The 24,664-nt window shown below is 43.1% G+C and overlaps 1 protein-coding gene across 1 annotated transcript; it reads right to left on the bottom strand.

Moving 5' to 3' along the window:
* Nucleotides 1-655: 655 nt before the first annotated feature.
* On the bottom strand, nucleotides 656-19,794 carry alox12b.S (arachidonate 12-lipoxygenase, 12R type S homeolog; the record flags this gene model as incomplete). Its single annotated transcript, NM_001095796.1, is given in 15 exon segments — nucleotides 656-912; nucleotides 2,024-2,194; nucleotides 2,414-2,514; nucleotides 3,310-3,431; nucleotides 3,888-4,057; nucleotides 5,984-6,070; nucleotides 6,692-6,895; nucleotides 7,981-8,124; nucleotides 9,837-10,009; nucleotides 10,474-10,577; nucleotides 11,406-11,528; nucleotides 13,241-13,322; nucleotides 13,827-14,031; nucleotides 14,669-14,886; nucleotides 19,780-19,794. Coding segments are annotated over 14 exon segments (2,013 nt in total). The 3' UTR covers nucleotides 656-732.
* Nucleotides 19,795-24,664: the final 4,870 nt, after the last annotated feature.

The raw sequence follows: 24,664 nt of genomic DNA, 5'->3' as shown, positions 1-24,664 counted from the left end.
GGCAAGTGCAAGTAAGCTCAGGTTCTGGTTCTTGTACCTAAAGGAATGTGGGGACTAAGGATGGGGATAATCCTGATCTGGGGAACCTGCTTACATAGGGAGAGTTAAAAGAAACTGTCAACACCTACTAAGCATGGGTTAAAAACATAATAGATATACTGGCACTGGAATTCCATTCATTCTATGGTCCAGTACATTGGAAGGCAACTCATACTTATACACTGCCATATTTGGTCAGTTGTGAAAGTCCAAATCTGTGTCATAACCTGCTGATGTCAGTAGCACAGGGGCTGCTGGGAAGGTATCAGAGGACAATTATGACAGTTATGTTTTAGGGCTATTGATCTTGGGGTTGATACAAAAGCCAAATGGTACTAGTAAATTACACACACTTACTGTATATATTCCCTTCTCCTCTTCATCATTTGCCATTCCCTTCTACTGAGTGACAAGGAAGGGGTCAGTTTGGGTCACAATAGTTATTGTATAAGGGGACACACATGGATACAGTGAGGCCACAAGCCCACATGGCATTCAATTCGTTCCCTAATGAAGTATTGAGCACACTCTGCCTTTGGCATATATTGAAGGGACCATGTCGCCTCCACTCAGCAACATCAATGTGAGCATCAGATCAAACCTACACAGGAGCCCAAGTGTTACATGTTTATTTAGACACATTATAAAGCAGAAAGAAGTATAGAATGAGACTGATCCCCATGGGAGTTGCAACTATATAGAGACACTGCACTCAATTTCCTCAGGATCCAGGTAATGGTACGTTAGTTTCTGCATCTTGTTCCTCAGTTTGATATCCTTTGAAATCTCACATAACGTATCTCTGAATTGCTCAACACATTTCTTTGGCACATCTTCAACAAAGTTCTTGTTTATGTATCGTCCGAGTGGTCTCTGGAATGAAATACAACAGTCAAGTCCAGATTAAATGGAGAAACATGGCAAAATTCTGGTTTAAAGACTTTATAATAGCAAGCTCCCCTATTGGAGGTTCAATGTTTGGTTACAGTTCCCCTTGGCTCATAACACAGTTACAGATATATAGTAATATTGGGGTCAACCTACTATAGTTCCAGGGCAGCTCATAATAAGGTTACAGATATAGGAAAACATTGGGATATCGTTCAGTCACAGTTTCAAGAATATTTTGGACAGCAAAGACGTGTTCACTCCCAGTGTCACCATGACTGACAATCAAGGTTGACTTTCAGGTTTCAATTAATTGAGATCCAACCCCCAAAAAATGAATCAGTTCTTCTCTGAGCTACTTTGCAATTTACATTCATTTTCTATTTTTATTGGTTTGAGATATTTGAAATGTTAGAATGCTAATAGCGGGCTTTTAACTCTACTGAACTTAGAGTTGGACTAAATGAATAAACAAACGGGGACAGATTTAATAATCACATCACTGATAACTTACAGCGTGGAAAATAAGTCTCCAAATTCATTTTCTGCCCATGTGATTTGCATCAGGGATTAATAACCGTGAAGGGTGTTGGTGCTCAGCAGCTGAACACATTCTGGTGAATGACCAAATCTACCTGCTTTGATAAATGTGTCATTCATAAAACTGTTAGGAAAAGAAATGAAACTACTAAGAAACTCTGGACAAAAAACTGCATTAAAGAGGGAAAATACCCATATTCAACATAAGGGGCTCCAACTGGGACATTGATACCTTTTCCTCCTCCCACAATTCCTCTGAAGAACCAAAAAGTCAAGTGTAAGGTGAAAGTGCTCTTCATCTTACATTGAAACAGGAAGAATGGCTGTCCAACCCATTCTGTATTTAATCAACTTGCATTAAATACCATTAAAGGTCTCTCAGTTGGAAGGTGTGATAGTTAGACACTTGGAGAGGTCTAACTTGGTATTCATGACAACAGAGAGCCATCATTTGATCAACCGGTCCTTGGGTGCTGCCATTATAAAAGACTGTTCGTGGTTCATCTCTTCAGTTTTAGGTCTTCAAACAAAATCAATAGATGCAACAAATACTCACCCGATCTAGTGGCTCTCTACTGAGGAGATTGACAGTGACCATGGTTGAAGCAGTTGTGTTTATAGCTGGTAACGTCTCCAGGATACTCTGGTAGGTGGTGGCGCCCTTAGCAGTAGGGGGAGGTTTCCTCATGGTGGATGGACCATTGGGCATCCAGGAGTAGAAGTCAAACTGTGGAACAAGTGAAGGAATGTAGGGTCACACCCCAGGTCATGGCATTAAGTAGAGAGATCACTAAAGGGTCACACAGCAATAACTGTATAAGAGGAACTATAAATCCAATGCATGAGGCCTGTCCAGCAGTTTGAAATAAAACTGTATTGTGAGGCCACCAGGTTGCAGTAAAATAATTCAGTTAAATTCTACAATGGCTCCATAGGTGCCTCTCACCTGGCCACTGTTTACTGCAGCGTGTAGAGCAGAACATGTGAACATCACCATAGTCAGGTATTTGGTCAGCTCCACCCGGGTTACAAAGGATGATGGGATTCCTGGGGGAGCAGACAATAAGAATTATTAACATGCATTTATATAGCGCCAACATATTGCGTAGCACTGTAATAAGAATATTAGCTGTGATCAGATCAGTTTATATCTATGTTTAAAGGGATATTGTCGATATTGAACATTTTAAAAGACACTGCTCTGCTTTCTGGGCTAATACCAGTGTATGGGGAATTTTGCTCAAGGTGCTACGGGGGGGGGGGTCACAAAATCACTATTGAAGCTGTCCAGTTCTATACTTCTGTATTTTCTTCAACCAGATCTGCTCTGCGAGGGTCCCACACAACATCATAGAACTTCTTTAGCAGAAGGCTCTGATTTTTTTTCTATGAATAAAGTTCTTTTAGAGTCTCTGAACAATGTGTTTTCTTTGTGCAATTGAGGTCTACATAGAGTGGTGGTTTCCAAACTGTGGGGCAGGGGTGCTCTAAAGGTTAGTTAGGATGAGAATGCCCATTTGCTTTCCTAGAAGAGCACAAAAGTCCAACTTAAGGCTCTGTTGGGGTGAGATTTGGGCTGAATATGAATTGAGAAAAACAATGGCTGAATGATGGATACACAAACATTTTCCTATATTTCTAACTGTAAGGGAGCGGAGGTTGCCCTGGCCATAGGCTGGACCTTCAAGTGGGCTTAAATGAAAAGGTTTGACCAGGACTGCTGTAGAGCAAATTGCTAAATGTTCAAATAATGAGATTCCATTTGACTCTGGTGCAACACAACTGAGCCTTAGACTTTTTGCCTTCTAGTCTTTATCTTTGTGTCCAAATTCTGGGCCATACCTGAGTTTGTATTAGACAGGAAGCCTTCCTGGAAGATCTCTGCCACCCAAGCCTGAAGTTCTGGGTCTTTAGAGACGGTTTGATCATTCGGGTAATAGTAATGGACAATGTTAGACACATAGCTGGGGAAAGAATATTATATCATCAAACAGATAAATCATTCTGGTTTAAATAACTAGTAATTTCTCAGGGTGGTATTGGGGGGCTTGGCAGCCAACTTCTACTTCCAGATTGTGTGTACTTGTAATCCATTATTTATATAAAACTAGAATAATATAAACCAGGAAGTGAGCCCTACTAGTTGCCCAAAACAATCCATGTAAAATGTTTTGCTTTGACCCAAAGCCAGTAATTCCGTTAAACAGGTTGTATGTAAATCTATGATCAGCATATTTGCCTCTTCTTTTGCTTAAATTGATTATTGTAAAATATTATAGACTGATCAAAAACCCAAGAGTCAGTTTGTACTGGTCGAATGCAGATAAAATGAGCTCCTGATTGGCAGCTATGGGATATTAGCCTGCATATATTATTGCATAAATGCCATTGTATCAAAGAAAAATAAAGCGATTCTCCACCTTTCCATGGCTTTCCAGATTCTCATCCCGTCTTCTCTGTAGAAATAATTGGGAACAGACTCAACTCCTCTTGCCTGAATATCATCCGGGAGACAGAGGGCGCTGTAGGTCAGACTCTCCGTGGCTCTTGCAAGTAGCACAGGGACTCCCCCATTCCCAATCACCACAGCCTGGGGGACATTCACACAGGAACAGTTAGGGGCAATATGGGAACTGATTGATGCTGTGTTACATTGATATCATATGCTCCCAAAAGAAAATAGAAACTCACCTAGGTCTCCCATATAATTACATTATAAAGCTCTAGAGAATGGTATTTAGAATTTTACAGCTAGTGAAGCGACATCTGCCATATGCAGGAGGTGCTTACAATTAAAATGTGCACTGGTTTTCATAAGCAGTAGAGTGACAAGTACAATACATGACCCCCAGGTTAATAGATCCAGTACTAGTACTTTTAACCTCATATGTGCCAAGTGGTGGGTCATCAGGCCTGAAGTTGCAAGACTTACAAAAGTTCTACAGTACAGAAGTCTTATTATGAGCCTTCCATCTGTGAGTGTATCTCCCCTGAAGAGGATAGGTTTTTGAGTTGAGAGAAGACTACTGTGGAGAACCCTGTTGGCATGAAGGTGGCCCCTGAAACCTCTGATACTCCAGATAGATCTAAAGGACTGGGTAAGTGCAGGTCGCCAGGTAAGGCTAATGTTAGGGTCTCAGGTAACCATAGTGATACAAAAATTGACTGTTTATGCCAGGGCATATGGCAAGTGAGGACGTTGCCGGTTTGTCCAAGGGGAGAATGTAGGGGATCAGACACGCCTTACCCCTGTTCTGCCTGTGACATCACTGAGTCTGGTTACAGGCAGGGGAGTGACTGAGTGGCTGGAAGCCCCAGAGGCCACCTGGGAAAAAGAGGATCCAGGAAGAGCCTGGGTTTGGAGCCAATTGCAAGGGGTTAAGAGAGAGAGAGAGAGAGAGGTTATAAAAGCTCCCCTGCTGCAGCATACAGCCAGAACCAATGTGCGTAAGACTGTCCAGGAGTGCAGACAGGCTGCTGTTTCATGCTGTGCAGTTTTAGTTGAGATTTCTGCATCTCTAGAAGTACAGAGAGAGCCCATACGGTTCCCTGCCAAGATGCTAGAGACTCAGGAGGTGAAAGGTGCCACTGGTGAGATTGATCCTGCTGCAGAGCTGCCTGTAATCTCCAGTGTGACTGCCTCTGAGAGCACCTCGGTGAGTGAGACACCCAAGGGAGGATACAAACGTGGGGCCCCTGGGTGAGGACAGGTCATTTACTCACTACGTGGGAGCGGCTGCTAAGTTCCAAAGGTAGAGGTACTCTTGGGAAAGTTAGCGCTACCTGGGGTATAAAAGCTCTGGGGAAGGGACATTTCAGTTGAACTAAACTGTGGGGTCATTAACCCCTTCCAGAGGATTGGGACTTTGATAATAAAAAGGACTGTGTTGGCGAAACAGTCAGGTACCTAATAGTGTGTTAGGTAGGTCCTCTGTGTCCCCAGTGCAGGAGTGCATTGTGTATTAGATTGCCCAAGTTCTTTCACTACTGTTTTATATAAAGTTTATATTTGTTTCATTTGCAAACTTGTGTTTTATTTTTCCTAGTGGAACCTCCTGACGTGTGCTACTAAGTGTTCCTGAGGACGGCTTAAGTTGTGAGCCAAAACGTTAAAATGAATTGAATTTTTTTTGCACTATAAAAGCCCTGTGAGTTTTTTTGATGCTTTTGATATTTATCTATGCATAACCAGCACCCAGGCATTGTTCAGATTTTGGAGTGCACCAGCATAGAGTTTGATATAGATAACCCTTATTTGGTTACAGTCTCTTGAGCAGTGGGCTAAGCAATATTTGGAGGGGAGTCTGCAGTTTCACGAATATAATGAGGTTCATATAATTCAGAGAGAAATTGCACCCCACTGCAGTCTCTGAAATAGGTGAGCAGATGCTGTGATTGTTATGGGGACAATTATGTTATGAGAAATGTCTCATGCACCTGAGAAAGGGACAGGTTGGAATCATTGTTCATTCCTCTCACTTGGAATAACCTTTAATGGCCAAGGGAATCCTCTCACCTGATCAAAGAAGCCGTCTGGGCCAATAAGAGTCTGTCGGGCGAGTGTATTAATCTCCAGGGTGTAACGGAGATGTGGGTGGATCAGCTGAAAAGGAGAAAACACAAGGAAAATGATTGTCCCCATTAATGTAACATTTCATATTCAACTCTTGCACTGCATGTGCTTTTTGTTCACTTGTTCATTAAATCACATTGTTTCACAATAACATTACTTCTACTTGTCATCAAGATAAAATATGTATAACCTGAGTTACACAGCAAGTCTCCAAATACGACACCTTTCTCTCAGCTTAAACATATACACACCTCCCCTAAACCACATCTCCAAATTCTACCCCTGCAGCCTCCTGGGACACCTATAAAGTAACAAGTCTATGTACACATTTCATTCCCTGATATGATCAATACTGGGCCATCCGCTCCCTTGATTCCCACCCCCAAAGTGAGGATTGGGGGGGAAGTGGGATGGTCAAGCAATGCTCAGCCAATAGGAACTAAGGGTAGACCGGTAGCTAAGGTTCATTTTTTGCACCCCAGTCACAGGCCTCTTCTGCCTACCTCTAGTTCTGGACCTGTTAAAATAATGATATTCCCCTACCCATAAACGAATGGTTTTGATTTGGTTTGGTTGAACTCCAAGGATTTGACAAACCAAATCTTGCAAAAAGCCTGATATTCATCCAGCTTCGGCTTGTTCGTCTCTTACCTTGTACACAGGGTGGCCCATTGGGAGATGCCGGGTGGTAGTGACATTAAAGATCTCAGCACACAAATGAGTGTAGAGGAAATGAGAGACAATCTCATGGACCTGGAACTCAGAGTTTCGCACCCACAGCTTGGCCAAAGTCCAGTCCCACTTGGGGTCAGTAGGCAGGAAGATTGGGTTCTCCTCCCCTGGGGTTTGATTCAGCTGTAACAAACAGAACAACGGTATAGATACTGTCCCAGTCACCCCAAAGTTACCTGTAGCTCCCCGTCTCTAGTTACACCTAGGATTGCAGTGGGTGAGTATTTCCCTTGCAAAGATGCGGATAGGAAGTTATTATTGTTGTATAATTTACTGATAGTTATTTTCTTTGTTACATACGATGATCATCATTGGTTATTTTTAGGGATGCACCGAATCCTTCGGGAAAGATCGGCCGAATACCGAATCCTAATTTGCATATGCAAATTTTTTTACTTCATTTTGTGACAAAAAGTCATGCAATTTCCCTCTCTGCCCCTAATTTGCATATGCAAATTAGGATTCGGTTTGGCCGGACAGAAGGATTCGGCCGAATCCGTATCCTCCTGAAAAAGGCAGAATATTGGCCGAATCCCGAACCTGGATTCAGTGCATCCCTAGTTATTTTGGCTGAAGCATATGCCGTTAGGTATTTTGTTGCACTATATGTGGAAACACCAGTATTTTTGTTTGCCAATAGGTCATTTTTGTTGCATCATGTGTGTCGGTTATTGGGGTTAACTTGGTGAAGGTTCTACAAGTTGCTTGACATAGGCAGGAATTATAAGGCAAATGTTCCGCCTAGAGTTTGAGCAAGATTCACTTGAATGAGAAAAACATCACCTAATTTAATTCCCCATAGACATCTATTGAGTTTTCATGAGATAAACCATGAGACATATTTCTTATTGAACTGAATGTGGCCCAATGTTTGTGTGTCACTTATACACATCTCTATGTATTACATGTATCACTGGATGCAGGTGGCACATGGAGCAGTTTGTTCATTAAGTATTGGAGAAGATTTAATTTGAGGACAAAACTTTTCTACTAATTCAGTTTTTACCATAAACTTCAATAGAATGGTTATGTGATAAAGATAAGTTGTTTTCATTGAATTGCACCTGGGCTTTTAGCTCATGAAAACTCATCTGAAGTCTATAAGGAATTTGGGATTTGAATAGGGACATAAATGTTCCTCATGGAATTGAATCTGGCCCACTGGGTGTATGGATTAACCAATCAGGTTTGCCGTCACCAATATTTACCTGAATAGCAATAGGCACAACTTTATCCTGGGGGGATTTCCAGAGCAGGCACATTGGGGCAGCAAGATATTGGGTTTCTCCATTAACAACATTTGTAGAGATTCCCTGAAGGATCTTGTAATCTGCCAGGAAGATGTTTCCATTCTGTTGATATAAAAAAGAGAAGAGATGAAGGTGGTGCCACCCAGTATGGTCTTCTTAAAGAACCTTCACCCCATAAGTGTTGTATCTTCATCTTCAGACTGATAATATTTAAATCAAAAGCCTTGCCACTGCCCAGCCCCCCATTGCCCATAGTAAAATACTCAATAGAGCCCTGGTCTTTGATGTCTTCTGCTCCACCAAGCCCCAAGACAATGCCCAGAGCAATAGACAGGAAAGTGATCCCAATGTGCCTTATTCCTATATAATATTGGAATGTTTCACAAGGACTTTAATTAGGTATGAGAGACTGGCATGGACTGGGGTAGCCTTGTGGGCTCCACAGAGGTTCCATTTATAATCTATTGATCTTTTTAGCAGATACAACCACAGGCTATGAATCTAGTTTCCATGGCAATAAAAGAAATATGGAAAGGCCTCATTGCTTGGAGGAAAGACTCAATGTGGGTCATGGCTTTAGGGTAAAATAAGAACCATCTGAAATAGTCTAGAAATGGTAACATCTGTGGTGAGCCCATATCAGTAGATACCCATGTTAGCTACGTTGATTCTAATACATTTCTACCCTAACTGTGTTGCAATGAGGGAAGGTGAGAGCCGGTGGCACTTAAGCAGGGGTGGCAAAAAGACCATCCAATTTTCTGTGATCCATCTGACCATCTGTGATCCTCAGAGTAGGAAGTCATGTTTCCTCCTTACTTCCTGTCACATTCGCTCATATAGGTCAATGGGTTGAACAAAAGGAACTATGTTGTTTGGGAAAACCTGTGAATGGCTGAACAACTGGGGATGATACAAGGATCCTGAGGGGTACCAAAGGTTGAAGTCAATGGATGTGTGTCTCTTGTCAGCCTATGTTACTATGTTTGGATAGAAGCAGGTTTGAAGACAAAATATCAACCCCCAGGTAAACTTTTCTTGAAAACCTAAAAAAGCCTACAACTTTAGGATGGTGTGGGCTTGTTTAAACAGAGCTCGTTGTCTCCATTTACCCTGTATAAATGGGAGAAAGGGCAGCATTCAGGGAAAAACAAAACTTTTTCCATTAGTACTAACAAATTATTAAAATATGGATTTTTTGACATTTGAAGAGGAATTCATTATCGAAGGAGATAGACTCTAGCGGTACTTCGCACTCTAATGCCAGGCGAATTGACGTAACTACGCAAATTCACTACAACTTCAGTTTTTCAGGGTGATAGGCTGCAAATGATCGTAAATTTGTTTTGGGGTACCCGGCTTCCCCCCTACATTTCCTTACATATGGCACAAACTATACACTGGGCACATGTTTAGGGCATTATAACAACTGTTTTTGTTTTTTATTAAGGTTCCCTGGGCTTGTGTAATGTAATGTATTTGCTGCAACATATACGTCCATTTAAATTTAACTTTAACCCGCCCTTTTAAAAATTAAAATTTTTGGCAGATTAGCCAACGCAACTTCGCTTTACTTGCCGAATTAACGCTAGCAAAACTTCACCATCGTTCCGCGCCCTGGACGCAACTTCGCATTTTAGTGAATTAGCATTGTCCTAGTGAATTTTTGCTTGGCGAAATATGGCGATGTGAGCGAAGTGGACGCAGGCGAATTTCCGCGGGTTAGTGAATTTGCCCCTTAGGGTTTCTGGTCAGGGCAGATTATGATAAGACAGGGCAGATCAGAGCAATGAAGGTCAGTAGGAGGCACCTACCTGCAGTTCATTCTGGAGGGTTGTGGACGTCCCTAGAATCGCAGACACCGTCACATCATCAACAGGGAAATTATCAGGAATCCCGAGACATTTCTGGATCATCAGTGGATTTAATCCATTTAGATACTGGTACCCAAAGAAAGTATCTTCATTCCACAGCTCAGACACCAGATCTAGAAAGATCCCACCAGAAATCAGCAATAATTTTCTTTATTTTCAGCCTCCTATAGATTCTTTCAATGGGCCTCACAAACGTCTTAAAGGGGAAGTTCACCTTCAATTGAACCTTTAGGACAGCATCTCTTGGCCTATTCTTAGCAACCTAATTGTTGAATTTTCAATCATTTTCAAATGATCAGTCACCCTGTTCTGCCTCTGTCCAGCTACAAACTGAAATTGTTCTATAGATGGGAATGTCATTGGCCCCCCAGCAACCAATAATAGATTGACTATGAGGATTCAGTTTCATTGTTGTACTTATTAATTATAGTGATCTTCACTATTCAAAATTTCATTAGAATCCCACAGTCTGCATTAATACTAACAGTCAATTTCAAGGTGTGAAGTCCCTTTAAATGAAAGTTATTAACCATCACTATCACAAAGCTGTTGATTCCCTCATTAACAAATGATGTACCTGAGATTGGTGTCCATTGGATGGAGAAGACTCTCTTGATGTCACAAAGGTCGGTCCAGGAGTTGGAGCATTTTAGGAAGCCTTTCAGCTTAGGCCCAAGAGAACTGCGGGTGAGAGGATGGATAGAACACACCAGGGCTGATTTACACATATACTGTAGGTGCTAAACTCCACCATTGCAGTTACCAATAGCAACCAATTATTTATTTCATTTTTCTAACTTGCTATATAACCAGTTGCAAACAAATATGGTCTACTGAGACCCCAAGTAAGACTTGGTTACTCCCCTGTCAAATGAGCACTGCTCCAGGTCACCATTGAGTTATTATGGTTATAAAACAGGTCAGGTTATAACAGACTGGAGTCTATACAGGAGATACAACCGATAACCCTCTGTCCTACTCACTGCTGGAGTCTATACAGGAGATACAACTGATACCCCTCTGTCCTACTCACTGCTGGAGTCTATACAGGAGATACAACTGATACCCCTCTGTCCTACTCACTGCTGGAGTCTATACAGGAGATACAACCGATACCCCTCTGTCCTACTCACTGCTGGAGTCTATACAGGAGATACAACTGATACCCCTCTGTCCTACTCACTGCTGGAGTCTATACAGGAGATACAACTGATACCCCTCTGTCCTACTCACTGCTGGAGTCTATACAGGAGATACAACCGATACCCCTCTGTCCTACTCACTGCTGGAGTCTATACAGGAGATACAACCGATACCCCTCTGTCCTACTCACTGCTGGAGTCTATACAGGAGATACAACTGATACCCCTCTGTCCCACTCACTGCTGGAGTCTGTGACTAATATTAGGGTTTCATGAGATTAACCACAATAAAAGTTCTTCCCAAAATGAAAGCCCCGGCGTCATCTTCCCTCCACTCTTACATTAGTAGCTGATCAGGTGCCGTTACCTGGAAAAAAACCCAAATCCAAAACTGACTGTCTTCAAGAAGGAGAATCGATCGTTTGGGGACAGTTCTTTAACATCGTTGACATTGATACAGCGAGGGACCCCTACAGCGTATGTTTTCCACCTAAAGTAAGAAAAATACACATTCTATAAAATGATTTATGTTTACATTTTAGTTTGTAGGTTCTGCTTTATCTTGCTCTCATTTAACTGTCAGCTCTTCTTCTGCCCTGAAATTGCAATTATATTAAAGGGATACTGTCATGGGAAAAATATATTTTTTTTCAAAACACATCAGTTAATAGTGCTGCACTGAAATCCATTTCTCAAAAGAGCAAACTGATTTTTTATATTTAATTTTGAAATCAGAAATGGTGCTAGACATATTGTCAATTTCCCAGCTGCCCCAAGTCATGTGACTTGTGCTCTGATAATCTTCAGTCACTCTTTACTGCTGTACTGCAAGTTGGAATGCACAGAATCCACTATTTTGGAATCAGCGGAACCCCCGAATCCTCCGGTTAAGATTTGTCCGAATACCAAACCGAATCCCCATCCTAATTTGCATATGCATATAAATCCTGGCTGAATCCCGAACCAAATCCTGGATTTGGTGCATCCCTAATATCACCCTTTCCCCCAGCAGCCTAACAACAGAACAATGGGAAGGTAACCAGATAGCAGCTCCCTAACACAAGATAACAGCTGCCTGGTAGATCTAAGAACAACACTCAATAGTAAAATCCAGGTCCCACTGAGACACATTCAGTTACATTGAGTAGGAGAAACAACAGGCTGCCAGAAAGCAGTTCCATCCTAAAGTGCTGGCTCTTTCTGAAATCACATGACCAGGCAAAATGAGCTGAGATGCACCTACACACCAATATTACAACTAAATACACTTGCTGCTTCAGGAATGACATTTTATATTGTACAGTCAATTATTTGCAGTGTAAACAGTGTCATTTAGAAATAAAAACTACACCATAAAAATCATGTCAGAATCCCTTTATAATGTTGCAGCTGTGACATCACTAATGTATTTATAGATTGTTTTGGTAAATAATGAAATCCTCCTGCTCAGTTATATCTTCCAGCTTCTCCTGACACCCGAAGGCTCTCAGTGGGAAAGGGATGGCTGTTATTTCATGAATAATGATGGCACTGATAGGGTTACTTCTTCACTAGTGATGGGCGAATCTGTCATGTTCCGCTTTAATGAATAATTAGCGAATTTCACGGTGGAAAATTTGCAAAATGGCATTTTTTTTGGAAAAAACTTTTGCCTGCGAATTTTTCCAAATTTATTCACCAGCCGCAAATCGCAGGAATTCACCGCAAATTCGACTGGCAAATAAATTTGCCCATCACTATTCTTCACAAGATGGTTTAGACTTTTCCAGGAATCTTCAGAACAGGGGGTGTAACTGTTACTATGTGGGAATCTGGAAGGAGGGGGATCATCTATGGTAATTTAAGGGTTAGATTTGATTGGAGAATCCAAACTCCTTCACTCAGATTTAATTCAGGGAGAAAATGTTATTGCACTTGAAAACTCAATGATAATATCTTTTACTTGGGAGATATTTCTGTTCTGGTTTGGGGATTCCTTGTGGGGACGGGCAGAACAATTAGGAAATGGATATTTACAGACACGTCTAGTGGTTTCTCAGATGTTGCCCCTGGGCTGGGTAAGTTAATGCAGTATCTGCAGAGGCAACAGAGCCTATGGGGTAGATGTATTCTCAGTACAGATATATAAGAGATTGTATCATTTCTGGGCAGAGAGGACACAGGACAGTCTCTCGGTGCCAATGTTGTGCCCATGTCACTTACTTGTGTGTCTGTCTCTTCTGCTCCAGTTCTTCTTCTCTCTGTTTCTTTATAACGGGACTGACACTGTCCCCCAGGATTATTCCTGTAACACAGAGAAATACATGAGGACATTACCCAAATTCACATTTACACCCTATGCCACTAATGGGAGCTGAAATGTTCTCTGTAAGTGAAGACAATAGGGGTCATTTCCACTGGGCAGAGGGACACTAGGGGGCGCTAGTGATACAGAGCATTTGTGCCCAAGTTTGGCTGCACTGCACCCCTTGCACCTGGACTAATGGGGGGAAAGGGGACAGGGACATGTAACAATTCATTTAGGCAGGAAAGGAAGATACACTGTGTAAAAAAGGGCAATTAATTGTGTGTTTGAACATTATACATTGTCTTCCTAGTCACAAATAGACTTAAACATCTCGGGTATTTCTGTCTGGGTTGTAATAGAATAGCTAGAAATGATGTACATGATGTTTTGTGCTTCTGTACCAGCCCAAGGCAACCACAGCCCTTTAGCAGTAAAGATCTGTGTCTCCAAAGATGCCCCAGTAGCTCCCCATCTTCTTTTCTGCCGATTCACTGAACTTACCTTTCCCTTGTTGAATCTCAAAGGTTCCGCAGCCTGAGAACCACAAATGAAATGGGAATTCAGATGTTTCTCCATTGGGGCAGGTCACTTTAATGGATCTGCAGAACCAGTCGTCCACCGGGAAACAAGTAAAAGGTTCTTTGTAGAGTCGCACCACCAGGATCTCCCCGAGATCTTTATCACATTTCACTTCATATAAATCTCTCTGTAACATGAACACAAACCCCCCAAATTAAACACAGTGATTATTGTTCTGGATCCCTATCAGTAACTCGCTCTGCTAAACTCTGTGTATAAGGACAATAATATAGATCTAGATCAATGGGATCAAATAGAATTGAGCAGAGAAGTCCTAAAGAGAACCTAAAAAGTTGGCCGGTCAAAGACTGGGTTGCACAGATTTCTAGTGGGAATTTGTAGGAGACTCCCTGATTTTTGCCATAAGAAGTTTCAGAAACAGATTCGGCATCGGGATGAGGTCTATAAAATCATGTACAGCAGCCACACGGCATCAGAAACAAAGCTGCACTGTAGGTACCGGCTGCTGACATTAAGTAGCACATGTACAGCAATTCCTCAGCACTATTGTTATTGAATAAAGCAATAATGGTTACTGGAAGGCAGATAACAAGGTCAGCAATGGGGTTTGTTACTGATATACAAACATAACCCCCAAAATGTGAGAAACCTGGAATGTTTTTTATACAGGAGCCAGTAAGTTCCCAGTAAGACTACATGTTACTATTTGTTAAAAAAATATTCAAAGAAAGGAAACCCAGTGTCCTATAGTTTATGGGCTGTTCCTGCTCGATCCATTTCCCATTCAGCAATAAAATACTCACGGCACCAGGATGGAAATCTTTCCCCCAGCGATCCAGTGGGTTTTTCTGGCTTTCTCCTCCAGACCCAATCAGCACCACTGAGATGGAGTTCATGGTCCCAGCATAGACGTCCTTGCCCGTCTCCACTTCTACTTTATAAGTCACCATTTCTCTCACTTTCCTCTCTCAGCACCAGACAGATGGGCGACAGCGGATGGGCGACAGTGGATAGGTGCTTGCTGGAATATATAATATATATAGTGAATTACCCCCTCTTGTAAAATAGAAGGATATTATAAGTTACCGAGGAGTTTCATGACTATCATGGAACTCCGAGGTAACTTCTAATATCCTCATATTTTACAACTGGGGGTACTTTATTTATTATAATACACAAGTTTCAGTGAGTCATGTGACAGAAATGACATCAGAACTCACCGTTTATAACTGATGACATCACCGTTTATAAGGATATAATATACAGGATATTCATAGCTTTTGTGTAACACACACACATTTTTTTTTTTCTTTACACAACAAGCATTAGGGATGCACGGAATCCAGGATTCGGCTCGGGATTCGGTTTGGTATTTAGCCTTTTTCAGCAGGATTGGGATTTGCCCGAATCCTTCTGCCTGGTCGAACCGAATCCTAATTTGTATATGTAAATTAGGGGCAGGGAGGGAAATTGTGTGGCTTTTTGTCACAAAACAAGGAAGTAAAAAAGGTTTTCCCTGCCCCCCCTAATTTGCATATACCATTCTTTAGAGCACAGCGGATCTCACGGTGGTTCGTCCAAGTGCGAGCGGGGCGGGGAGGGCTTCGTTGTCATGGTGACATTCAAAACACAAACACAGGTCAAAACACTACGCGACGTGCTCAACTCATTCCCGAAACCACCCCTTGTCCCTCACCAAACATACCTTCTCTCGTCGATGATTCAGATCCCACTCATCGCATCCTCACAATATTGTCTCGCCGTTATCACGCAGGCACTTACATGACCTTTTCATAAAGTGAACAAAAAGTTTATACTATTTATTTTCAATAAAATATGAGAAATACAGTATCTACCTTTTTTCCCTTTAAAAAGAGTCGCTGAAGCAGTGCCGGTAGCTTTTGTTGAATTCCTTACATACTATAAGCAGCCACCACCAGTGACGACTTGGAGGAGTTTAGAGTGCACCCAGTTTATGGTGGGTGTGGGGTGGCAGGCCCGCACCGCATCGTCAACTGCCTCATCTTTCTTCCCACAACTGGCTAAGACCGCACGCTACTAAGATCACATTACCCGGTCGCACGTCCATCTCTCACCGCATCTATCTATCCTCCGTAGCTGCTCACCACACCGTAGACCTATCCACCTGTCGCAACTAACCCACAGTAGCCACTGACTAAAACTAGCACCGACTCACCCGCACCCTCATCACGTCCACCAGATCTCTGCACAATACCTGCCTGCTCCTGCCTTCCATCTACCCGTGCTCCATCGCTACCTTGCACACAGCTCTCTGAAGTCTCATCGCTCACGATGCAGGTGCTCGCTCTCGGCGACTCGGATCCTACCGCTCTCTACTAACACCCCACTCTGAACCTAGCGTGCACATCCCTCAGTGTACGCAATTACCTCCAACCCGCCACGCCATCCTTTCCTCCCTCTCCACCTCCGGCATCCGAACCATTCGCTCGCCCTACTCACTCTCAGCTCACTCAGCCTCGATCTGCCCCGTACATACCAGATCAGCATCGCTACCACTCTCAGCTCCTCCACACTAATGCCGTTCGATCTCACCATCTGCTATCGTTGGTAATCCCTCCATCACACAATACATAACAATACCTCGCTCACGGCTGCCTAGCGGACCACACTACCACCGAGACACCTATCAGCCTTACTAATCTAACGATCCAAGTTAACAAGACGCAACTCGCTTCATCGCTCCTCCACGACGCCCTCTACTGCAAATCAATCTCCTCCTACTCAGCATTCGCTCGCCGTCGTACTCACATGATACGCAACAACGCGAACTTGATACACATTCATCTCCCTAATGCCTAGCTGTGCACTACTAATACTCACGTCGTGAACTCCATCAGCTCTGATCGTTCCCGACACGCGTATTGCGTCGATCACGAGTCTCAGCTCTCCTACCGCATCACTATTTCTGCTCGCCCTCTGCACCCCTCATATAACATCCAGCGCGTCCCATTAACGAACACGAACCTCCGTTTGCGATGACGACTGACTGTTCCACTCTTCTATACAGTTATCGACCCTCATCGACACACTACTACACAAGACACTAGACATCGAATACAGTCTTACATACTATCTACGACCAACACCTCTACTATGCAGACTATTTGTGCCTACCACCACTTTATACAGCGCATACCCGTTTACCATCCTCTCTCTCCCTCGACACACCGTACCTTCCTCGCGCACGCTCCAATATCGACTCGTCTGTAACGCCCCAATGAACCAACCACTATGGCTTTCCATCCTTAGCTAGAATCACAACTACTTCACATGTGGTCCCACACACACTAATCTCCATCAACCGCGTCCACCGATATTATATGTCAGCTATATATTATGTATTAGTCTACACCTACCCACTTCTGCGTGTACATAGCCTGATCACCACCTCTACGCTACTACTCGTAACTATGTCTCGCCATCTACGGACATTACGAACTTACGACTCTCTTATCGTTCGACCTCTTCATCCTATCATCGGCCGGTCTTCACTATCGAGAGTACGATCACCTCAGCTACTCCGCAGCATATGCTCACCAAATATCCACTGCCGACGTGACTATACGCACTACGTGACTCCAATTCTATTACCACTGTCAAACACTCAAAATCATACTTCCATCACTCCATCCATCTCACAATCAGATCAACGCAGACCAGTAACAGCCCCTCTCCAAATGCTATTTAACCACAACCGACGCCTATATCACCCACCTCTGCGCTAGCACTTCCGTCACCTACGAACAGCCTCACACTCGTCCACTAGACATAGCTCGACTGATGACCCGTCTCATCATCTGATCCCTACATCACACTCCTTCATACCTCCTCCAGCATTCCAGCCACCTGTGACCACGAGATCAGATCCGACTCGCACAATGACCACGCTACTCCCACTACCGTACCATTCACTCACTCGTTACACCCCGCCGTACGACCGCACCCAGCCATCGTATGTAATAGCCAACATAATCCTTATTCGCCCATCCATTATCACTAGCATTTCATCACACATCTCTCTACTCGTACCACGCTCTCTCGGCACCCCTCTTCTCTACCACAACCGACTCCCTGACCGATATCAGCTGCTCATTATGCTACTACTACGAAGACCTTTACAAGGCTTCCTATAACTATACACTCATATTAAGCGACCATGTGAAATAAGAAAGCTAACATCCACTATCATCTCCCAACAACTACATGTACCCCCCATGTCTTGACCCTTCCTCACTCCTTTCCCTCATATCTCTTCCTACCACTATACCTACAGTGAATTATTCTGATCTCTCAGTGTTTCACAAGCGTTGGAGAAAATGGAGTTTCCTCAAAGACCTTGAAGACTCAAGTGTGTGATAATTACACTTCTATTAAAGACACACGCGCGTGAACAGACTCATTGTGCAAATGTGTAAGTGTCTCTAGTGCAGAGCTTTGTGCTCAGTGTGTCATTTAATGGACCCCAGTCTTCAACTTTCCTTTATGAATGTCAACACCCTTACTACATACATCGAAAAGGCAAGCCGCTGTGATGATAGCTGCGCAACTTTAACCGGGTAACTATAACACGATCATCCCTCAATAGACTCCATTGTCAATCAATACATATATCCTCGGGCCTAACTCGTTTCCGACTATATATCTGTCACTTTCCCTAATGATTACAGATACTGCGGAGCGTCGCTCCACTGTTCGACCTATTCTATTCTCGTACACTAAATAGTACTGGGCTTCACCGATATTACTACCCTATCAATTTCGTACTACTATACCATATACTTCGGGGTCCCAAACGTCTGTCTTCTACTTCAGCTGCATTTGTTATAACTAATACTGGGTCTCACTGGCTTCCACATTACTAATAATTGGTCATAACATAAAGCTATCTGGGGTCCTGTTACTATTATTGTCATACAATACTGGGGTCACTGTTATTACTATATATTGTCATAAAGCACTGGGGTCACGTGATGTCAATTAAAATCATGGCTGGGTCACTGTTACATAAGTATTGTCATAAAATACTGGGGTCCACTGTTACTGATATATTGTCCATAAATACTGGGGTCACTGTTACTACATGGGTACTGTTACTATATATTGTCATTAAATACTGGGGTCACTGTTTACTATATATTTGTCATAAAATACTGGGTCACGGTTACTATAATTGTCATAAAATACTGGGGTCACTGTTACTTATATATTGTCATACAATACTGGGGTCACTGTTACTATATATTGTCATAAAATACTGGGGTCACTGTTTCTATATATTGTCATAATACTGGGGTCACTGTTACTATATATTGTCATAAAATACTGGCGGTCACTGTTACTTATATATTGTCATACAATACTGGGGTCACTGTATCTATATATTGTCATAAAATACTGGGGTCACTGTTACTATATATTGTCATAAAATACTGGGGTCACTGTTACTATATATTGTCATAAAATACTGGGGTCACTGTTACTATATATTGTCATACAATACTGGGGTCACTGTTACTATATATTGTCATAAAATACTGGGGTCACTGTTACTATATATTGTCATAAAATACTGGGGTCACTGTTACAATATATTGTCATAAAATACTGGGGTCACAGTTACAATATATATATATATAGACAAATACAATAGTCCTCTGCACTCAACCCATTATCAATATATATAAGACAGAGACATTTTGTGCTACTGAATATGACTTACCCTTTAAACAACACAGGGATTGTTTGTCCATATATTACAATATATTTAATAATAAACTCATCCCATATCTGGCCAGTCCTACACTCAATTTTATCTGATTCAGTAAGAATTCTATTGATTCATTATACATTTTACACAGGGACTAAGTTTTACCTGCAACTTACTTGCTGCTTTCAAAGTAAAACTCCCAAACTTGGCTGCCCTTTTATTGGCCACCAGTGGGATCACCTGACTATAGCTGGGAGGGGTGGAGCTACAACATGGAGCTGGTCACTGCTCCTGTATAAACTGCCTCCAGCATTGTCTTATTGTTTCTATTGCAGCACCTTATCATTTACTTGTGTGCAGTGTTATAGAAATGTCCTTCTTAGGCCACCGTACCCTTCCCATGTGATACTGTGTAATACCAGGAAGTGATGAGTGTAGCGGCCATCTTTATAGTGGTCACAAGTAGTAGCACATCAGTATGTGTAGTAATCCTGCCCCATCCAGCCTCATAGTAGCTCGGTTGGTAGGTATTACTTTATCCCAAGCCTGATCTATAAAGGCACATGATTATTTAGCTGTTTTGTACATTTCTATGTAACTTTATATCTGTTCATGTCACTGCTATACACATGCCTCTCACCCCTTACTGTACAGTCTTTATGTATTTCCTATATAACATATTGTACAGTTTACTAATCACTGGCACTTCTGTCTCCCCCTAGTTTTACACCTTCCCCTTATTTAATAAACTCAAGCTCAATAACCAGTGTCAGTGGATTAATGAAGGAGTTTAGCTGCAAATCAGGCCACACACTGCCCCACACACTAAGCACAATTCAGCAGGAACAGCCCCTAAGTTTGCTCATAGTCTGTACAGAGAAATCCCATAAAACTATGACAGCATAGGTATTCCTCTGTACTAAGCACAATTCAGCAGGAACAGTCCCTAAGTTTGCTCATAGTCTGTACAGAGAGATCCCATAAAACTATGACAGCATAGGTATCCCCTGTACTAAGCACAATTCAGCAGGAACAGCCCCTAAGTTTGCTCATAGTCTGTACAGAGAGATCCCATAAAACTATGACAGCATAGGTATCCCCTGTACTAAGCACAATTCAGCAGGAACAGTCCCTAAGTTTGCTCATAGTCTGTACAGAGAGATCCCATAAAACTATGGCACATAGGTATTCCCTGTACTAAGCACAATTCAGCAGGAACAGTCCCTAAGTTTGCTCATAGTCTGTACAGAGAGATCCCATAAAACTATGACAGCATAGGTATCCCCTGTACTAAGCACAATTCAGCAGGAACAGTCCCTAAGTTTGCTCATAGTCTGTACAGAGAGATCCCATAAAACTATGGTACATAGGTATTCCCTGTACTAAGCACAATTCAGCAGGAACAGCCCCTAAGTTTGCTCATAGTTTGTACAGAGAGATCCCATAAAACTATGGCACATAGGTATCCCCTGTACTAAGCACAATTCAGCAGGAACAGTCCCTAAGTTTGCTCATAGTCTGTACAGAGAGATCCCATAAAACTATGGTACATAGGTATTCCCTGTACTAAGCACAATTCAGCAGGACCGCCCACTGGTGATCGTGTTTGCAGCTGGTTGGAGAGAGCAGTTTGTGTGTGTGCTCGTTAGCTCAATCATGAGCAATTGCAGCCCTGGAGGGAGTGGTTCTTCCAAGGAAGCTGATCCAGGATAGTCCCAGGCCTCCCCACTATCTAGGCCTCGTGGTGCTTCTGCAAAAGAAGGGGTTTCTGAGGGGCCCCAAGCGGAGTCTTCTGACCATGTTGTTGGATTCAACCCCAATATGCAGCCAACTGACCCTGGATTCCATGAGAACATGGCTAAAGGAATACAGAGGTACAAGGAGAAAAGGGCAGAGATTGCGACACTAACGACTCTGATAAAGAACAAGAGACATGAGTGTACAAGGACATACAGTCTGGCCCGGCCTAAAAAGCGGGTGGAAATTGCAGCCCTGTGTGACAAACTGCACAGTCTGGAGCAGGAGGTGGAAACTGTTGGTAATGGAATTGGTCCTGTAAAAGAGTCGTTTGATAATGCCGAGAGGTTCCGGGAGATGGAGCAGAGGCGCCAGGAGGAGAAATACAAAGCTTCGCTTAAAAGCAGAGCAATCAAGGAGGTATCTAGTGATGAGGAGCCTGACAGCTCTGGGGCCCTCCAGCCAAACCAGCCAGCCCCAAGGAGCCCTGGCTCCCCCTTTGCTACACCCACTGGTACCCCTCTGCTACAACTACAGGTACCCCCACTGGTACCCCCTCTGGATCTTCTCAGAGAGATCAGAGCGGCAGAATCTCGTTGCACTCTGAGACCTCAAATATATGGTCTTTGGACATTGACCCAAGGGAGAAAGTGAAGCAAAGGAGACAGAAACAGCAGCCTGAAGTAAAAGTGATTTCCCTGCTCTGCCCCCGGCCCAGAATCAGCCCGTGTCTCTGGGAGTCTCCCAGGCAGCCCCACAATCTGGGGGTACAGCAGCAGCAGCTGAGAATGTCGGGGTGCAGTCGGCACCTACTGTGCCGCATGGGCACAGAAACCTAATGCTAATGTGGCTGCAGCAGAGAACTCTGGGAATGTGCCATCTGTAAGCAACGCAGAGCAGTCAGTCGAGGAAAAGCCTGAAACAGAGGCACTTTGCCACACTGCTGCAAATAACAGTGCAGAGCAACAAGAAGTCCCAGGTGTTGCCAGGGAACTCTCACAGCAACCAGATGCTTCAGCCATTCATACTACATTTCATTCAGAGCAGGACAGAGCTTCCAGTGATATTAACATTAAAGTGCAAAGGTGCAGTTGCTGGGCAACAGGAGGATCAGACAGATCAGAGAAGAAAGAGGATGACCAAGAAGAAGACCAAGAGGCTACTAAAGCAGCTATCCAGAAGAAAAAAAAAAGATTCTAAAGTGGTCTCTTGTAGTTCAGCAATTCCAGATGTTGCTGTTTCTGGTGGTGTGCGTGGGAGTGAGTGCAGTGAGGAGGAGATCAGTGAGTGGATGCCTGAGGTTTCGGCTGGTGAGTGCACTGAGAAAACAGAACCTGTTGGTGCATCTGTGAGGGGGGTAAAGTGTCGGGGGGTCAGGCTGTGCAAGTGTCACATGTGCAAGAGGTGAGTGTGGGTGTCAGTACAAGTGTTTTGGGTGCAGGTGAAGCAAATGTCGCAGTGGTGGGTGTGAGTACAGCGAATGAAGTGGCGAGTGGGAGTGGCCAAAGTTTTGCGAATGTTGTGCGTGGCAGGGTGTTTGGGGAAGTGAATGGGGTGAGACAAAGAAATGTGTCTGGGGTGCGTGTGGGGATCAACCCACAGAGGCAGTTTTCCCTGGTGACTTTTTTTTATAAACAGTTTGTTGATATCCTGGCCCCTTGTCTCACAGCGGTATTCAATAGCACCATGTAAGAGGGCCTACTCCTTCCCTCTATGAGACACTCAGCTCTTACTCTCCTCTCCAAAGGGTTTGGACCAGTCTAAGGTTACGAACTGGCGCCCCGTCGCTCTTCTCAATACAGACAGACAGATTCTGGCCAAAGTCATGTTTAACCCCCTTTTCCTTTTGCAGAAAGGCTTCTTTCCCCCTCTCAGCACTGCACTGTAACGGGCCGCAGCAACATCTGGGAGGTCCTAGAGCGGAGCAGGATCTACGAGTGGGGTAAGTATTTGCTGAGTTTGGATCAGTCAAAGGCTTTTGATAGGGTAAACCATGAGTATCTCTGGTTACTCCTTGACAGGTACGGTCTTCCAGGCAAATTTATCAATTGGCTAAAGGTTTTGTACAGAGAGTTTCCCACTTGTGAATGGTTGGTCCGGGGAGAGCTTTGGGGTTTCTTCTTGGGTCAGACAGGGTTGTCCTTTTAGCCCTCTGCTGTATGTATTTGCCATTGATCCCCTCGTTAGGTGGATAGAGGGTGATGCATTAGTGGGGGTTCCTCTGTCTCCTGGGAGGGCCCTGAGGGTCTCCGCTTATGCAGACGATGGCACAGTAGTCGTGTCTAGTGGGGAGGAGGCAAGTAGCAAGTACAGTTAGGCCCATAAATATTGGGACAGAGACAACTTTTTTCTCATTTTGGTTCTGTACATTGCCACAATGAATTTTAAATGCAGTTGAACTGCAGACTTTCAGCTTTAATTCAGTGGGTTGAACAAAAAGATTGTATAAAAATGTGACGAACTAAAGCCTTTTTTTAACACAATCACTTAATTCTTTGGAGAGATGAAACCAAGATGAAGCTCTAGCAGAATGATGGCAAGAGTAAAAAAGTGTGGAGAAGGCTTGGGAAGAGCTGATGATCCAAAGCATAGCACAGTTGTGTATAAAACATTTGGGGGGCAGTGGGCTTGGGCGTGACTGGCTGCCAGTGGCACTGGGACACTAGTGTTTATCCATCATGTGACACAGAAGCACAAGAATGAATTGTGAGCTCCTCAGAGACACTGTCTGCTCAAATCCAGCTAAATGGGAGGCGTCTCATAATGAGCCAAAACAGACAGCCAAAGGAACCCAGGAGTTTATTAACGCAAAGAAGTAGAATATTGTTGAATGGCCAATTCAGTCACCTGATCTGAACCTTTTCTGAACAATTGAGCTGCATTTCACTTGTTTAAGACTAAACGTGGGACAGAAAGGCCACAAACAAAGAGCAAGTGAAAGAAGCGGCTGCAGTAAAGGCCTGGCAGAGCATTAAACAGGAGCAAACCCACAATCTGCTGATGTCCATGAGTCCAACACTTCAGTCTGTCATTGCAGCAAAGGCTTTTCAACCAAATATAAGAAATGAACATTTTATTTTCAGTTTTTTAATTTGTCCAATTACTTGTGAGCCCCTGAAATGAAGTGATTGTGTTACAAAAGGTTTTAGTTCATCACATTTTTATACAAGCTTTTTGTTCACTGAATTAAAGCTGAAAGTCTGCAGTTCAACTGCATCTGAGTTGTTTCATTTAAAATTCAGTGTTTATGTACAGAACCAAAATTAGAAAAAAGTTGTCTCTGTCCAAATATTTATGGGCCTATCTGTATGCT

Source organism: Xenopus laevis, chromosome 2S (assembly GCF_017654675.1).
Source record: "Xenopus laevis strain J_2021 chromosome 2S, Xenopus_laevis_v10.1, whole genome shotgun sequence".
Classification (NCBI taxonomy): Eukaryota; Metazoa; Chordata; class Amphibia; order Anura; family Pipidae; genus Xenopus; species Xenopus laevis.
Note: the sequence above shows the minus strand (reverse complement) of the source record. Positions and strands in the feature narration are given on the sequence as shown.